This window comes from Eleginops maclovinus, chromosome 2, assembly GCF_036324505.1.
Source record: "Eleginops maclovinus isolate JMC-PN-2008 ecotype Puerto Natales chromosome 2, JC_Emac_rtc_rv5, whole genome shotgun sequence".
Taxonomy (NCBI): Eukaryota; Metazoa; Chordata; class Actinopteri; order Perciformes; family Eleginopidae; genus Eleginops; species Eleginops maclovinus.
Window position 1 is genome coordinate 732,816 of NC_086350.1, and position 16,249 is coordinate 749,064.

The 16,249-nt window shown below is 45.7% G+C and overlaps 2 protein-coding genes across 3 annotated transcripts; one reads left to right on the top strand and one right to left on the bottom strand.

Annotated features, from left to right (window-relative positions):
• The first annotated feature begins 1,356 nt into the window (after positions 1-1,356).
• LOC134875313 (L-fucose kinase) lies at positions 1,357-10,261 on the top strand. The gene is given in 23 exon segments (XM_063899842.1): positions 1,357-1,973; positions 2,572-2,723; positions 2,863-2,913; positions 3,035-3,230; positions 3,415-3,512; positions 3,597-3,677; positions 3,860-3,979; positions 4,391-4,562; positions 4,642-4,748; positions 4,829-4,930; positions 5,511-5,678; positions 5,866-5,939; positions 6,056-6,414; positions 6,569-6,809; positions 7,038-7,204; positions 8,177-8,404; positions 8,485-8,628; positions 8,849-8,968; positions 9,041-9,228; positions 9,409-9,508; positions 9,589-9,731; positions 9,733-9,813; positions 10,125-10,261. Coding segments are annotated over 23 exon segments (3,246 nt in total). The 5' UTR covers positions 1,357-1,891; the 3' UTR covers positions 10,197-10,261.
• Positions 10,262-11,380: 1,119 nt separating this feature from the next.
• Positions 11,381-16,176, bottom strand: commd9 (COMM domain containing 9). 2 transcript variants are annotated; one of them, XM_063899812.1, is made up of 6 exons: positions 16,065-16,176; positions 14,647-14,763; positions 14,230-14,369; positions 13,747-13,781; positions 13,442-13,545; positions 11,381-11,885 (listed from the first exon to the last, which is right to left on the bottom strand). In XM_063899812.1, the coding sequence occupies exons 1-6, from the start codon at positions 16,116-16,118 to the stop codon at positions 11,748-11,750; spliced, it is 588 nt and encodes a 195-aa protein (XP_063755882.1). In that variant the 5' UTR covers positions 16,119-16,176; the 3' UTR covers positions 11,381-11,747. The 2 variants fall into 2 exon arrangements, with proteins under 2 accessions (XP_063755882.1, XP_063755891.1); XM_063899821.1 differs by lacking the exon at positions 16,065-16,176 and adding an exon at positions 15,739-16,058.
• Between the last annotated feature and the right edge of the window lie 73 nt (positions 16,177-16,249).

Sequence of the window (16,249 nt, forward strand, 5' to 3'; positions counted from 1 at the left end):
AGATATCTTGTCAAATGGGTTTTTTTGGGACATAAGAAATAGACTAAACGTTCATGTTAAATAACTTAATTATTTGATCATGACATTTAAGATGAAACTGGTATCTTAATACAATGGAAGGATCCGTTTTTGAAGCATTTATTTTTATATTGTGATTTTATACATTTTGAAGAATCACTCTCCCTCCAGAGAGGGCGGGTCCTTATCTATACGATCTTTGTGTAGTGATTTGTGGAGGCAGCCCACAAGCGGGGGGATGTGGGTTCTAGACCATCATTTAAACTTAGATTTAATAGTTAATAAGTACAGAGACTGTTAACACTCATGAATCAAAGTAAACGATGAGTTTATTGTGAAGTCTGAAGAAAGTACAGGTTCATTCAATAAATCATCTTATAAGTGTGAAAACAAGAAATACACGGCTGCTAACTATTAAATAATACACACTATTAAATAATACACACTATTAAATAATACACACTATTAAATAATACACATTATTAAATAATACACATTAAATAATACACACTATTAAATAATACACACTATTAAATAATACACATTAAATAATACACACTATTAAATAATACACATTAAATAATACACACTATTAAATAATACACACTATTAAATAATACACACTATTAAATAATACACATTAAATAATACACACTATTAAATAATACATATTATTAAATAATACACATATTAAATAATACACATTAATAATACACATTAAATACATATTAAATAATACACACTATTAAATATACATATTATTAAATATACACATTATTAAATAATACACATTAAATAATACACACTATTAAATAATACATATTATTAAATAATACACACTATTAAATAATACACACTATTAAATAATACACATTATTAAATAATACACACTATTAAATAATACACATTATTAAATAATACACATTATTAAATAATACACATTATTTAATAATACACACTATTAAATAATACACACTATTAAATAATACACACTATTAAATAATACACATTATTAAATAATACACATTATTAAATAATACACATTATTAAATAATACACATTATTTAATAATACACACTATTAAATAATACACACTATTAAATAATACACACTATTAAATAATACACACTATTAAATAATACACATTATTAAATAATACACATATTTAATAATACACACTATTAAATAATACACACTATTAAATAATACACACTATTAAATAATACACATTATTTAATACATTCTTCCATGAGTGATGACATGGTGATGCAAACCTTGTCCAGCGGGGGGCCGTAAATGCACTTCTAAATGGTTTGCGAGCCGACCCTTATCCGAGAGAAGAAGAAGAAGCCCGCAACATCGATCAATATCCTGATGTATTTGTTAGGATATCGTCACTTCTGAGTCAATAACTTTCCCCGAGGCTACTTCTAAAACCTCTTGGACATATTTAACGAGTACGGAACGTTACAGAAAGCAGATAACTTCCGCTGAACAGCCTTTACTGCTTTACTTTTAGTACCGCCTCATCGGGAGTTCGAAAGGTTAAAATCGAACGGGCCTACGGTAGCTCGCACGGTCAAAAGCTAAAGTAACGGTTCGAAGAAACGGTCAAGAAAAACAGGTCCTATCGTGCGAAATTAGTTTAACTGGATTATTATTCATGTTTGGTTGTTCATCGACAGCAGGTTAAACCGGTGAGAGACGGTTAGTTTCACTTTCTGTCGGCTAACTCCGACCTAGCCTGCCTGTGTTTATCCGCTGTCAGAAGTCCTCTTGTCTACCAAAGGTTGAACAGCTTCCCTGTGTTGCTGCAGTCTCAATTATGATGTTTAATCGCGTTTAAAGACGTTATATTCCGTCAGAAGGAAAGATGTCGGACAGCGGCGAGTTCCAATGGACGGTGGTCGTTCTGACGTGCCAACACAAAGACAGCGTCCTCTCCTTTCAGAGAGGTGATAATCATCTTACTCTGTATATAATCTTTGAGTGGTGTCCGCCCTCCAGAGAGGTGGGGGATTGTTATCTTGTTATTTATGTGATCTTTGTGCAACGACATGCAGTTACGCTGATCGGCCTGAAGGGGGCGCGGATGGACAGATTAATTGTATCTTTTAATCTTTAAATATTAAAATGTAAACTTTATTTTGGTCATAGAAATGAATATGAATATGATATAGATTAAATATTTTATCATATTTTCTAATGTTTAGAGACCTTTGTTAAATAAAAACATAATTTTAGATGTAATAAATATCACATATATATAAAACATTTATGTTCATTAAGAAAATAAAAACGTTTTTAGATTTATGAACTTTTTATTAAAATTATTGAAGTCATGAGATTAAAAAAGATGTAATTGAGATTACATTTTTGGATAGATTTAATATTTAATAATAATTAGGATATTTATAAGGTTTCCAATGTTTTAAATTTGACATTTAGGAACTTTAATTATAAATACAGTAAGTATTTTATATTGTGTGTGTGCGTGTGTGTGTGTGTGTGTGTGTGTGTGTGTGTGTGTGTGTGTGTGTGTGTGTGTGTCAGAGCTGGAGTTGCGGCAGCAGCGTGGCTCTCTCTCTCAGGGTGCGTTGGTTTTGACGGTGAGGGACCGCCAGGAGCCGCTGGGCAGCGGGGGGGCAACGCTGAACGCTCTGCTGGTGGCTGCTGAACACCTGAGCAACAGAGCTGGACACACTGTGAAAACACACACACACACACACACACACACACACACACACACACACACACACACACACATTTATATTGTCTAAACATCAGAATATGTTAGAAATAAAGTGAGGTCCCAGAGCTGAAGAACTTCCTCCTCTTCCTCAGGTGGTGACGGCCGACGTCCTGGATGATGCTCACATCCTCATCCTCCATACAGTTAGTGTACACACACACACACACACACACACACACACACACACACACACACACACACACACACACACACACAGATACACAGATGTAATTGCAGATGTTATACACATGTCCCCCCCCCCAGGGCAGGGACTTCCCGTGGGGCTCCTGCAGCAGAGCGTTCTGCTGGCTCCCAACCGAGGCCCCGGGGCCGGTCCAGGCTCCACTCTGTGTTCTGGACCTGCTGCTGCTTCGCCTCAGGGACCAGGTCTGTCCCGGATCCCCCCCCGGAGTCTGGGTCTGCAGCACCGACTCCATCCTGCACCTCCCTCAGGACTTTGGTGAGTGAATCGAATCTATGGAAATGAATTTACGTGTTTCCAGAGGCTCCGTAGTGATGTCATCATGTTCTGGAACTCTGGGATTTTAGTCTCTGCAGACGGTTTACATGAACTAACAGCTCTTACGGTACTCGAGGACTAAAATATGAAATCACATTTCTGTAATTCTGCTGCTGTGCTGCAGTTTTGTCGTGGGAAGGTTTTTCCGGCGTTCGTGTTCTGGCATTACCGGGCGACATCTCCTACGCAGCCGATCACGGCGTCTACCTGTCCGGCCCGCAGGTGATCTCCTGCTTCAGTTTCACCTCTGTGGGTTAATGTTTTTGAATAAATTTCCTCTGAGGGTGCGTTTGTTTTGCCCCCCAGGGTCATGTAAGAGACATCATCTACAGGGGGACGGTGGAGCAGATTCAGCAGGCTGTGATGCATGATGGGAAAGTGCCGCTGGTGCGTCCTGTATAGTAAATCAAACGCACCTTTTAAAGCAGAAGCTGAAGTCTTTTATTATGATATTTCAGAGTCTCTCCGGGACGCACCTCCTGATGTTCAAACTGCTCTCCTGAAAGTCCTGCAGAGTTTACCGTTGCTATTTATTTATTTGTCTGTTTTTAATGAGCGGTGTTCTGCAGGTTTCTGGTCCGGTGTTCTTCAGCAGGTCGGTGTCAGAGAAGCTGCTGCAGACCCACGTCACCCCCCCCCTGGACGGCTGCACCTACCTGGGCATGGACTCTGGAGCTCCGCCCCTCCAGGTAATAACACTAACTTTATATATACAGGATATAAATATGTTTTAATTATTATCTCCTCCTGCTCCTCTTCCTGCTTCCTGATAGGCGGTGGTGGCAAAGTCCATAGGGGCTTGGCCTGGGAACTGGAAGGTCACCAGTTCAAGTCCCCGAAAGACCAAGTCCCACCGTGGTGTCCCTGAGCAAGACACTGGTTACCTACACTGCTCCCCGGGCGCCGTACATAATGGCAGCCCACTGCTCCTAACACTAGGATGGGTCAAATGCAGAGACCACATTTCGTTGTCCTAGTACTTGTACTCTGTGCAATGACAATAAAAGTTGAATCTTCAATCTGAATCTGCTCCTCCTCCTGCTCCTCCTCCTGTTCCGCCTCCTGTTCCATCTCCTGCTCCTGCTCTTCCTCCTCCTCAGGTCTCCTTGTTCCTGGACGTGCTGCGCTGCCTCGGCTCAGATCTGACTCAGGATCAGTTTGTGGACGAGGATCGGACTGGCTGCAGTTCAGCGGTTGGACCTCAGGGGGCGCTGGTGAGGAGCGGCAGGGCGGCGCTGTGGAGGATCCTGAGAGGAGCGGCGCTCAGTCTGGGTGGGGCTCTCCGTCCATCATTAATCTGTTCTCTGATGTCAGGGAGCGCTCGGTGAAAACAGTTCTTCTTCTTCTTCAGTTTACGTCCCCGGCGGTCGCTATGACTACCTGACTCTGTCTGGACGCGGCCATGTGGAGCGTCTGAGCCGTGATTGGACGGACAAAAACACGCTGTCTCACATCCAGGTGACACTTCCTGTTCCTCTGTATTGTTGATATCTGTCCAACCAATCACATCCTTACTTCTGCCTGCTTCCTGTCCTCAGAGAGAGAGTGTGGTGGCTGACGGAGGGCGGGTCATCAACAGCGTGCTGGAGGGAGACGTTTCCGTGGTGACGGGAGCGGTGGTGCAACACTGCCACCTGCAGGTCACTGAGACACTGCAGCTGCTCCAACAACGCACCATAATCACAATAATATTTACAACAACAACACAACAACAACAACAACAACAACACCATAATAATAATAATGAGAAAAATGTCCATTTATGAAGTATAAATGTAGTTCAGAAAACAATATAAAATACTCAAAGTCAAATTCTTAAAAATGAATACAATTCTGAGAAAAAACGAAAAATTCTGAATTTTTCTTTTGTAATTCTGAGAAAAATTTGCCATTTTTAATACAAACCTAAATCTGAAATTTGGAAAAAAGTCAAATTCAGAAAGGAAATCTTATTTTGAAAAAAGGTATCAATAAAAAAATAATGAAATTCTGAAAAGTGAAATTCTGAGCGATCTCAAAACTGCTGAAACTTTTACTCCAATGAAGACTTCATCAGATCTCAATCAACTCCAACAAGAGCCTGCAGATCCTTTGTTTCAAATAAAGGATCACAGTTTAGAGAACAACTTCACAGTCAGTCTTCAGAAACCTTGTTTTTAGGGTCCCTGTAATAAAGGTGTTTTTGTTAAGGATTAAATAATGCCCCCCCCCCCCCCACAGGGTCCTCTGGTGGTCCCGTCGGGCTGTCTGCTGTCGGGTCTCGAGTTGATGACATCACAGTACATCAGGCAGCTGGTGGATGACATCATCCTCCAGGGCCACCGTCTGGAGCTCGGGGAGCTGAGGCTGAACGTGTTCACGGTGACGGGGGCGAGGGACCAGCTGGAGGTTAGGCTAAATGTGCCGCCACTACATTTTATTCTTTTGATATTTTACTTTATTAACTTCATTTCTTATGTCTTTTTATTTCACATTCTTACTTACATTTTATTTTAATCCTCCTCCTCTACCTCCTCTTCCTCCTCCTCCTCCTCCTCCTCCTCCTCCTCCTCCTCCTCCTCCCCCTCCTCCCCAGGTCTCCTGTGATGACAGCAGCGCCTCCTTCCTGAACCAGAGTTGGAGTCTCTTCTTCAGCAGAACAGGAATCCAGTACGACTTTATTTGTTTCTTAAAGATAAAAACTTTTGATTTATTATTATTTCATTTTTATTCATTTTCAGTAAATATTAATTATTGTGTTTCTCCTCTCTCCCCCCCCCCTCCAGGCCCGAGGAGTTGTGGGCGAGGGGGGGGCGTCGCTGCCTGATGGAGGCCCGTCTCTTCCCGGTTCTCTCCCCCCGGGGGGGTGCAGTGGGGGAGGAGGGAGGGGTGTGCTGGCTGATGGGTGGGGGGGAGGGAGGCCTGGGGAGGTGGAGGGAGGCGTGGAGGCTCTCTCTGAAGGAGGTGCTGTCACTCACCTGTCAGGAGGCGGAGCTCCGTTGGAGGGAGGAGCTGCAGTTCCTGGGGGGGAGGAGGAGGGTGAGGGACGAGCTGAGGGGGAGGAGTCACGTCTGCCTGCTGCCTTGCTTCAGGGCCGCTGTGCAGGGGGGCCAGCAGGGGGCGCTGCTGCAGACCCTGGACAGCAGTGAGTTACACACTAATGAAAACATTTTGATATTTATTCCGTCATCATTTACATTTTGTGATCTAACCCTCATGGTGCGTTTTATATCACCCACTCTAACTGAGAAGCTTTTATTTTGAAGTTAGGATCCACTTCCTGTTTTCTTTCTTCTCAGTTGCAGCAGGCAGCAGCGAGCAGGGGGCGGAGTCAGAGTTGGGGGCGGAGCTTGGCGTGGCAGCTCGATGCCTCTCATGTATCGCCGATGTGTTAGTGTGCATGGCGGGGGGGCGGGGGGGCCTGAGGAGCGGACCTGCAGCTAACGAGGCCTGGAGCCCCGCCTACTTCCTGTTGGAGGAGGGGGACCTGAGGGGCGGGGTCAGTGCACTGGCAGCGCAGAGAGATCATTGGCTGAGCAGGTGAGGTAGATTTACGTTAAGTATTCATTCATTGAATTATTTATTGAATTACTTAATTTAGTTATTCATTTATCTAAATCGTTTTATTGAACTATTGTTTATTTGGTGTTATGAGCAACTTTATTAATGGGACTTTATTTACTTTTTCAAAACAACCTGAATCTCCCGCCCTGATGAGGTCATGTTTTATCTCAGCTGACAATGATCAGCTGATCTGACTGGTTTCAGGCCGGACCTGCTGGTGCGGGCTGCGCGTCACTACGAGGGCGCCGGACAGGTGCTGCTGCGACGGGCGGTGATGTCATCGCAGAGGTTCATCTCCATTGGCCAGGGGGAGGCGCCGCCACTCGGAGAGTGGCAGGAAGTGGAGTGTCCGGCCCGACTGGACCTGGCAGGTGAGGCAACGGAAAATTAACTGGGAATATTATATTTTTATTTCTGGCACCTTCTTATGTTTTGTCTCTCAGTTGTTTTTCTTTTAGAGATGCAACGATTAGTCGACCAAAAGAAAGTTAATCACTGTTACAGTTACTGGGAGAACATAGTGACATCACTATGGAATACTCATACTCCTATTGGCCAGAGATCCATACATTGTACGTTAAGGGGCGGGACTCTAATCTCAGAATCTGGTTTCAGACGGAGGGTGAACAGAGGAGCTGCAGCACAGGCAGTCTGAGAAAAATAAAGCATGGAGACATGTCCCAGTAGAGACAGAGCATAGAGACATGTCCCAGTAGACACAGAGCATAGAGACATGTCCCAGTAGAGACGCTAAAGCATGGAGACATGTCCCAGTAGAGACAGAGCATAGAGACATGTCCCAGTAGACACAGAGCATAGAGACATGTCCCAGTAGAGACGCTAAAGCATGGAGACATGTCCCAGTAGAGACACAGAGCATGGAGACATGTCCCAGTAGAGACACAGAGCATGTCCCAGTAGAGACACAGAGCATGGAGACATGTCCCAGTAAAGACACAGAGCATGTCCCAGTAGAGACACAGAGCATAGAGACATGTCCCAGTAGAGACACAGAGCATGGAGACATGTCCCAGTAGAGACACAGAGCATGTCCCAGTAGAGACACAGAGCATGGAGACATGTCCCAGTAGAGACACAGAGCATGGAGACATGTCCCAGTAGAGACAGAGAGCATGGAGACATGTCCCAGTAGAGACACAGAGCATGGAGACATGTCCCAGTAGAGACACAGAGCATGTCCCAGTAGAGACACAGAGCATGGAGACATGTCCCAGTAGAGACAGAGAGCATGGAGACATGTCCCAGTAGAGACACAGAGCATGGAGACATGTCCCAGTAGAGACGCTAAAGCATGGAGACATGTCTTTGTCCTCGTTCTTCAGGCGGTTGGAGCGACACGCCGCCCATTGCCTTCGAGCACGGCGGCTCCGTCACTAACGTTGCAGTGAGGGTAGACGGGAGGCGTCCTATTGGAGCTCGCGCCCGCCGTATCCCAGAGACCCGCCTCCTTTTGGTCAGCCAGAGCGGGGGACGGGACAGCGGTGTTTCCACGGAGACGGCGTGTGACAGCCTCGACGACCTGCGGGATTACTGCCAGCCGCACGCCCCGGGTACCGGAGGAATATTACATCATACAGACTGATATCATATCTTCAATATAATAAAGTGTGTGTGTGTGTGTGTGTTAAAGGAGCCCTGCTGAAGGCGGTGTGTGTGTGCAGTGGTCTGGTGTCTCTCTCCTCCCAGGATGCACTGGGGCAGCAGCTGATGCAGCGGTGGGGCGGGGGGGTGGAGCTGCACAGCTGGTCTCTGCTGCCGACCGGCTCGGGACTGGGTGAGACTTGAACCTGCAGGATCCAGATCCAGAGCAGATCCATTTTATACTATATTTCTCACAGGAGGAACTCCCGATCTGGGCCTTTCATCTTGCTAATGAACACTTTATGATCCGAGACCGTGTTCTGAATTTCTCACTTTTCATCAGAAGTTATGATTGTTTTATACAATCCTCTGAGGAGGAGGCGTTCAGGGGGTAATGGTCCGTCCTCCTGCAGGTACCAGCAGCATCCTTGCGGGGGCGCTGCTCGCTGCCGTCTACAGCTGCACCGGACAGACCTACGACACCAACTCCCTGATCCACGCCGTGCTCCACCTGGAGCAGGTCCTCACCACAGGTACTGACAGCACTTCCTTTGGAGTCAATGAGGAATCAATAAGTCATACTGTTGTCTTCCTCCCCCCCTCAGGTGGGGGTTGGCAGGATCAGGTGGGAGGTCTGGTGGGGGGGCTGAAGGTCGGGAGATCCCGGGCTGGTCTCCCCCTGCAGGTGGAGGTGCAGCGTCTCTCTCCTCCTGACCACTTCCTGCTGTCTCTGCAGCAGCGCCTCCTGCTGGTTTACACCGGGAAGACCCGCCTCGCTAGAAACCTGCTGCAGGTCTGTCTGCCTGTCTGCCTGTCTGCCTGTCTGCCTGTCTGTCTGTCTGTCTGTCTGTCTGTCTGCCTGTCTGCCTGCCTGTCTGCCTGCCTGCCTGCCTGCCTGCCTGCCTGCCTGCCTGCCTGCCTGTCTGTCTGTCTGTCTGTCCGTCTCTCTGATGGAGCTGGTGTCTCCCTGCAGGACGTGGTGCGCAGCTGGTACAGCCGCCAGCCCTGGATGGTGCGGAGCGCTCAGCAGCTGGTGGAGAACTCGGAGCAGTGTTCCCGGGCCTGCTCCGGAGGTACTCTATCCAACAATGACCCGACTGTCTGAAAGGTGAAGTTCCAATACATTAAAGAGACCATATATCCTCCCCCCCAGGTTCTCTCTCGGGGCTGGGGGAGTGTTTGTCTCGCTCCTGGCAGCAGAAGAAAAGGATGGCCCCGGGCTGCGAGCCGGCCTCAGTGAGGGCTATGATGGAGGCCCTGGAGCCCCTGGTGCTGGGCCAGAGCCTGGCCGGGGCCGGGGGGGGGGGGCTTCCTCTACCTGCTGACCCGAGAGCCCCGACAGCAGCAGGCTGTGCTGCAGGTGCTCCGAAACACACCGGTAAGTCAGGGTCAACAAACCAAACGCACCTCAGAGTCAGTATCTTAAAGACGTGTTAAGACTTAATTAACTCATTACCTCATCAACTCGTTACCTCGTTACCTCATTACCTCATTACCTCATTACCTCATTACCTCATTAACTCATTACCTCATCAACTCGTTACCTCATTACCCCATTAACTCATTAACTCATTACCTCATTACCTCATTAACTCATTACCTCATCAACTCGTTACCTCATTACCTCATTACCTCATTACCTCATTAACTCATTACCTCATTAACTCATTAACGACTGCTTTCTTCCAGGGTCTGGGAGACTTCAGTGTTCACTCAGTGGAGCTGGACATGGATGGGATCACAGTTCTGCCAACATCCTGAAACGTACACACACACACACACACACACACACACACACACACACACACACACACACACACACACACACACACGGAGCAGGTATCGTCTGTGAATGTTTCTTTAATCCAGAGCCGTCATGAATCAATGAAATAATACAAACTCTAAGGCATACTTTTAAAACGGAGACATATGAAGTTGAATAAAGAAAGAGAAATAATCCTTAGAGTGCGAAAGCCGTACCCGCTGCTCCGTGGGGGCTCCTGGTGCTGTACCTGTGTCTGTGGCTGTCGTTCTTTTGGATGACTTATCTCAGCTGCCGGCTACTGGGTACCAGAAAGACCTCTCTGGCCTTACGGCTATGAGGAGTACACCACCCGACACGCTCTCGGTGAGCTGCTGGTTCCTAACGTTTCTTGAGGTGGTGTACACGGAGCTGTCCACCGCACGCGTGATTGGAGTTGAGGAGTTGTCGGTTTATGGCGTCGCCAGCTGAAAAACTGAAGGAGCGGATCCAGCCATCCTAACTGATAGCAGTCATTGGTCCTGGGAGGTCCTGGGATGGGGGGTGGGAGGTCCTGGGATGGGGGGTGGGAGGGTTCATTTTTCCTTGGTTTTGTCTGATGGTCCTATTGTTTCTATTGTTTCTGTATTTGTTGTGATAGACAGTCATTTGTCATGGTGTACCTACTGTGTTCACAACTCTTTATTTTCACATTTGCTTTTTGTCTTTATTCTTTATTGTTTGTGTTTCTGTTTAAATCAACCAACATTTCTTTTGATGTATTCCTCTTTGTTTTCGGACAGATGTAACTCGTCTAATGTCCGCTGTATTAGTGAGGATGATGATGATACAACAAGATGAAGGCTTGATGAAAACCTTTGATCAATAATAGTTAGCTTTTCTCCGAGCCCATTATTAATGTATGAAGGAGATTTATAAATGTGTTTTGATAATGAAGCTGAGATCAGTTTATAAAATACAGAATAACCTCACAAGAAGTGTGTTTGTTTACTTCCGGAGCATAGTGACATCACTACGGAACATGCGCTCCTATTGGCTGGCGCGCCAACACATTGTACGTGGTAGGCTAAGGGGCGGGACATCTCTAAGCTGTTGACCAGTCACAACAGAGCCGACCAGCTAACCAATCAGAGCAGACTGGGCTGTGGTTTCAGACGGAGGGTGATCATAGATCATGAAAGACTTTAGGTGACAACTCTGATTTTAATGTCAGCAAGAATAAGAAAATAATAACAAACAAGAGTTCCAGATCAACACTGTGGGATGAATGTGATTTTAGAAACACGAAGAAGTTAAACTGCAGGAGGAATCAGAGACCCTACGGAAGCCCCCCCCTCATGATGAGATCAGAATAAAGACGGAGCTTTAGAAATCCCTCGTCTGATTCTAGATCACTTCCAGAGGATTCCTTTTGATGTCTCTGTAAGTTTCATGTTATTTTCCTGTCAGAAAGGAGCTTCAGTGTCCTTCAGTCCTTCTGTGTTAACATCCCATTGGCTGTAAGCTGTGATGTCATCGCAGGAACCGGCCAATCAGCTGTCTGTAGTCCTTTATTTCCCAGCCACCACAGACAGCTGGTCTCTGATTCGTCCCAGTCCGTCCAGCATCGTGTCCAGAGACTCCCGGCTCAGCTCCACCGTCACCGCGGAAACAGCCCCCCCCTCCGCCGACGGACAGGGGTCCTCCATCTGAAAACAGAAGGAGGACAGAGAGGAGGAGGTCAGAGAGGAGGAGGGCAGTGAGGAGGAGGTCAGAGAGGAGGAGGGCAGTGAGGAGGAGGTCAAGAGGAGGGCAGAGAGGAGGAGGTCAGAGAGGAGGAGGTCAGTGAGGAGGAGGTCAGAGAGGAGGAGGTCAGAGAGGAGGAGGTCAGACAGAAAGAGGGCAGAGAGGAGGAGGTCAGACAGAAAGAGGGCAGACAGAAAAAGGGCAGAGAGGAGGAGGTCAGAGAGGAGGTCAGAGAGGAGGAGGTCAGACAGAAAGAGGGCAGAGAGGAGGTCAGACAGAAAGAGGGCAGAGAGGAGGTCAGACAGAAAGAGGGCAGAGAGGAGGAGGTCAGACAGAAAGAGGGCAGAGAGGAGGAGGTCAGAGAGGAGGAGGTCAGAGAGAAGGAAGGCAGTGTAGAGGTCAGAGAAGGAGGTCAGAGAGGAGGAGGTCAGAGAGGAGGAGGGCAAAGAGGAGGAGGTCAGAGAGGAGGAGGGCAAAGAGGAGGAGGTCAGACAGAAAAAGGGCAGAAAGGAGGAGGTCAGAGGAGGAGGGCAGAGAGGAGGACGTCAGAGAGGAGGAGGGCAGAGAGGAGGAGGTCAGACAGAAAGAGATCAGAGAGGAGGAGGTCAGACAGAAAGAGGGCAGAGAGGAGGAGGGCAAAGAGGAGGAGGTCAGAGAGAAGGAGGGCAGAGAGGAGGAAGGCAGTGAGGAGGAGGTCAGACAGAAAGAGGTCAGAGAGGAGGAGGGCAAAGAGGAGGAGGTCAGACAGAAAAAGGGCAGAGAGGAGGAGGGCAGAGAGGAGGAGGTCAGACAGAAAGAGGGCAGAGAGGAGGAGGTCAGAGAGGAGGAGGTCAGACAGAAAGAGGGCAGACAGAAAGAGGGCAGAGAGGAGGAAGTCAGAGAGAGGAGGTCAGAGAGGAGGAAGTCAGAGGAGGAGGTCAGACAGAAAGAGGTCAGAGAGGAGGAGGTCAGAGAGGAGGAGGGCAGAGAGAAGGAGGTCAGACAGAAGGAGGTCCGAGAGGAGGAGGTCAGAGAGGAGGGGGTCAGAGAGGAGGAGGTCAGTGAGAATCACCCTCTTTGATTTCTCCAGGGCATTCAACACGATACAGCCATGGCTACTGAGTGACAAGCTGCAGGCTATGAGGGTAGACGCCTCCACCATCTCCTGGATTACCAACTACCTCACAGACAGGCCAGTACCCAGAGGTCGGTACCCCGAGGTCGGTACCCAGAGGTCGGTACCCAGAGGTCTGTACTCAGAGGTCGGTTCTCAGAGGTCGGTACCCCGAGGTCGGTACCCCGAGGTCGGTACCCAGAGGTCTGTACTCAGAGGTCGGTTCTCAGAGGTCGGTACCCAGAGGTCGGTACTCAGAGGTCGGTTCTCAGAGGTCGGTACCCCGAGGTCGGTACCCAGAGGTCTGCACTCAGAGGTCGGTTCTCAGAGGTCTGTACTCAGAGGTCTGTACCCAGAGGTCGGTACCCAGAGGTCTGTACTCAGAGGTCGGTTCTCAGAGGTCGGTACCTAGAGGTCGGTACCCACCTTGAGCTGAACGAGGCAGGTCGGGACGGACATCTTGCTGAGAGAGTCTGAGCCGGTCACCATGTTCACGGTCCAGTCCAACTCCTTCAGCTGCGGGAGGGAGACTACACACACACACACACACATATATAATTACCAAAAGATCTAAAAAGAATTTATTAATAATTAACACACACACACACACACACACACACACACACACACACACACACACACACACACACACACACACACACACACACACACACACACACACACACACACACACACACACACACACACACACACACAAACTCTGGACTCACTCTGCTTACTGAGGGCTTCTGATCTCCATGCTGGACTGAAAAAGAGAGACATGATGTCACTTCCTGTGGATAATGATGTACATGTCTGAGCACCTTCAGAGGAAGAGGTATCAACCCAAACATTTCATTCAGCTGGAGGCTTTGAAAAAGCCCGGTGGGGATTCGCCTCGTCCTGTGTGCCATCTGTTATCTGGGATGTTACTTGTGCAAAACCATTAAGTAGTTCCACCAACTTCAGAACTGATCAAAGCACCAAATATTCATGTGTTTTTACAATGTTAACCCTTTAAATGCCAATTAGTTACAATTATGACATGTGAAAGTGAAGTAATGTTCTGTATACCAAACACTAGGCAGATTACTCCCCACGGTGTGTGTGTGTGTGTGTGTGTGTGTGTGTGTGTGTGTGTGTGTGTGTGTGTGTGTGTGTGTGTGTGTGTGTGTGTGTGTGTGTGTGTGTGTGTGTGTGTGTGCTAGTGTTACCTGTTCTCCAGCAGGATCTTGGTGATCAGGTTCTTCAGGCTGCTGTGGAACGAGTCGGGGAACAGAGCGAGGATCTGCTCCGGAGAGGAGAGGCCGTGGAAGAGGACGTGATGAGACAAAACATGGAGACTGTGCACCAGCTGCAGGGGGAACACACACACAACACACACACACACACACACACACACACACACACACACACACACACACACACACACACACACACAGTTTGATATAACATCAGAGAATGTAATGATAAACTCCCTCTGGAGGAACACAGGGATCCTAGCCTCTGCAGACCATTGACATGCACTAAGACATTACGGGAGAGGGAGCACCACATGGCGTGTGTGTGTGTATGTGTATGTGTATGTGTGTGTGTGTGTATGTGTGTGTGTGTGTGTGTGAGTGAGAGACCTGTGCAGCCTGTGCAGTGGGGATGCTCAGTGTGTCTGCAGTGGTCTCTGTCAGCCGGCGCCCCCCCCCTCGGTGACTCTGGACACAGACGTCTCTCACTGCGTCTTTAGACGGAGCCTCCAGAGAAACAACAACAACAACAACAACAACATGTTTATTTAAAAAAACTATTCAAGGTGCTGAAAGGGGAACAAGTCAGACATCAATTCAGAGTCCCTTTAGATCATTATAGATACTGTATCTATAATTATAGATATAATTATATCTATAATTATAGATACAGTATCTATAATTATAGATATAATTATAGATATAGATATAGATACTATATCTATATCTATATCTATAATTATAGATATAGATATAGATACTATATCTATATCTATATCTATATCTATAATTATAGATATAGATATAGATATAGTATCTATATCTATATCTATAATTATATCTATAATTATAGATACTGTATCTATAATTATATCTATATCTATATCTATAATTATAGATATAATTATAGATACAGTATCTATAATTATATCTATAATTATAGATATTATAATATCTATAATTATAGATATTATAATATCTATAATTATAGATATAATTATATCTATAATTATATCTATAATTATAGATATAATTATATCTATAATTATAGATACTGTATCTATAATTATAGATACAGTATCTATAATTATAGATATAATTATAGATACAGTATCTATAATTATAGATATAATTATATCTATAATTATATCTATAATTATAGATATTATAATATCTATAATTATAGATATAATTATATCTATAATTATAGATATAATTATAGATATAATTATAGATATAATTATAGATATAATTATATCTATAATTATAGATACTGTATCTATAATTATAGATATAATTATAGATATAATTATAGATATAATTATAGATATAATTATATCTATAATTATAGATACAGTATCTATAATAACGCATCATGATTCACTAGTTTACTGTATTTTGTATGAGTAAAGCGAACCTGCACGGTCACTACAGCTGACAGATACATGTAATGTAGTACTAAAATGTGGAAGAGTAAACTACAGAGGATAAGGAACCGGAAACATTTGGTTTAGTGATCGCAGCTTTCACTTGCATAATAAATCATAAAGTAACAATACATCCAGAACAAGAGTACACAGGATTCTACAGTGTGATATTATAACATACAGCAGGTAAATGGCACTAAATAATAGCATAAAGATAAACCCTGCTATTAGACTACAGGCTACATCCTGCTGATGCTGACTGATTTAATCCGTGTTTTAACAGAAGTCAGTTTTACTCAAACCGCTGGAAGATGACACAGCACGTCGCGCTGCAGCTCAGAGGCTGTACAGTTCATAAACCTGAGGATTAAAGAGGAAAACCTTCAGAAGGAGCTGCAAGTGGTCGAAGTGTTCGCTGGAGACAGAGGCAGCCATGTTGGCACGTGACGGTCCGTGACAGTCACGTGATTGAGACGCTGGCGCTACTGCTCATGGGAAATGTAGTACAGTAAAAATAAAATAAAAACGTCATTTAAAAACAGAATTATTTTTTAAACACAGAAAGG

Bases quoted from the DNA above. Each gene is read 5' to 3' on its own strand.
- commd9 (XM_063899812.1), bottom strand. From the start codon at position 16,118: ATGGCTGCCTCTGTCTCCAGCGAACACTTCGACCACTTGCAGCTCCTT. The intron at 14,764-16,064 runs GTTTTCCTCTTT...GTTTCTCTGGAG, and splicing joins ACTTGCAGCTCCTTCTGAAG to GCTCCGTCTAAAGACGCAGT. The intron at 11,886-13,441 runs GTGGGTACCGAC...TTCTGTTTTCAG, and splicing joins CCTGCCTCGTTCAGCTCAAG to ATGGAGGACCCCTGTCCGTC.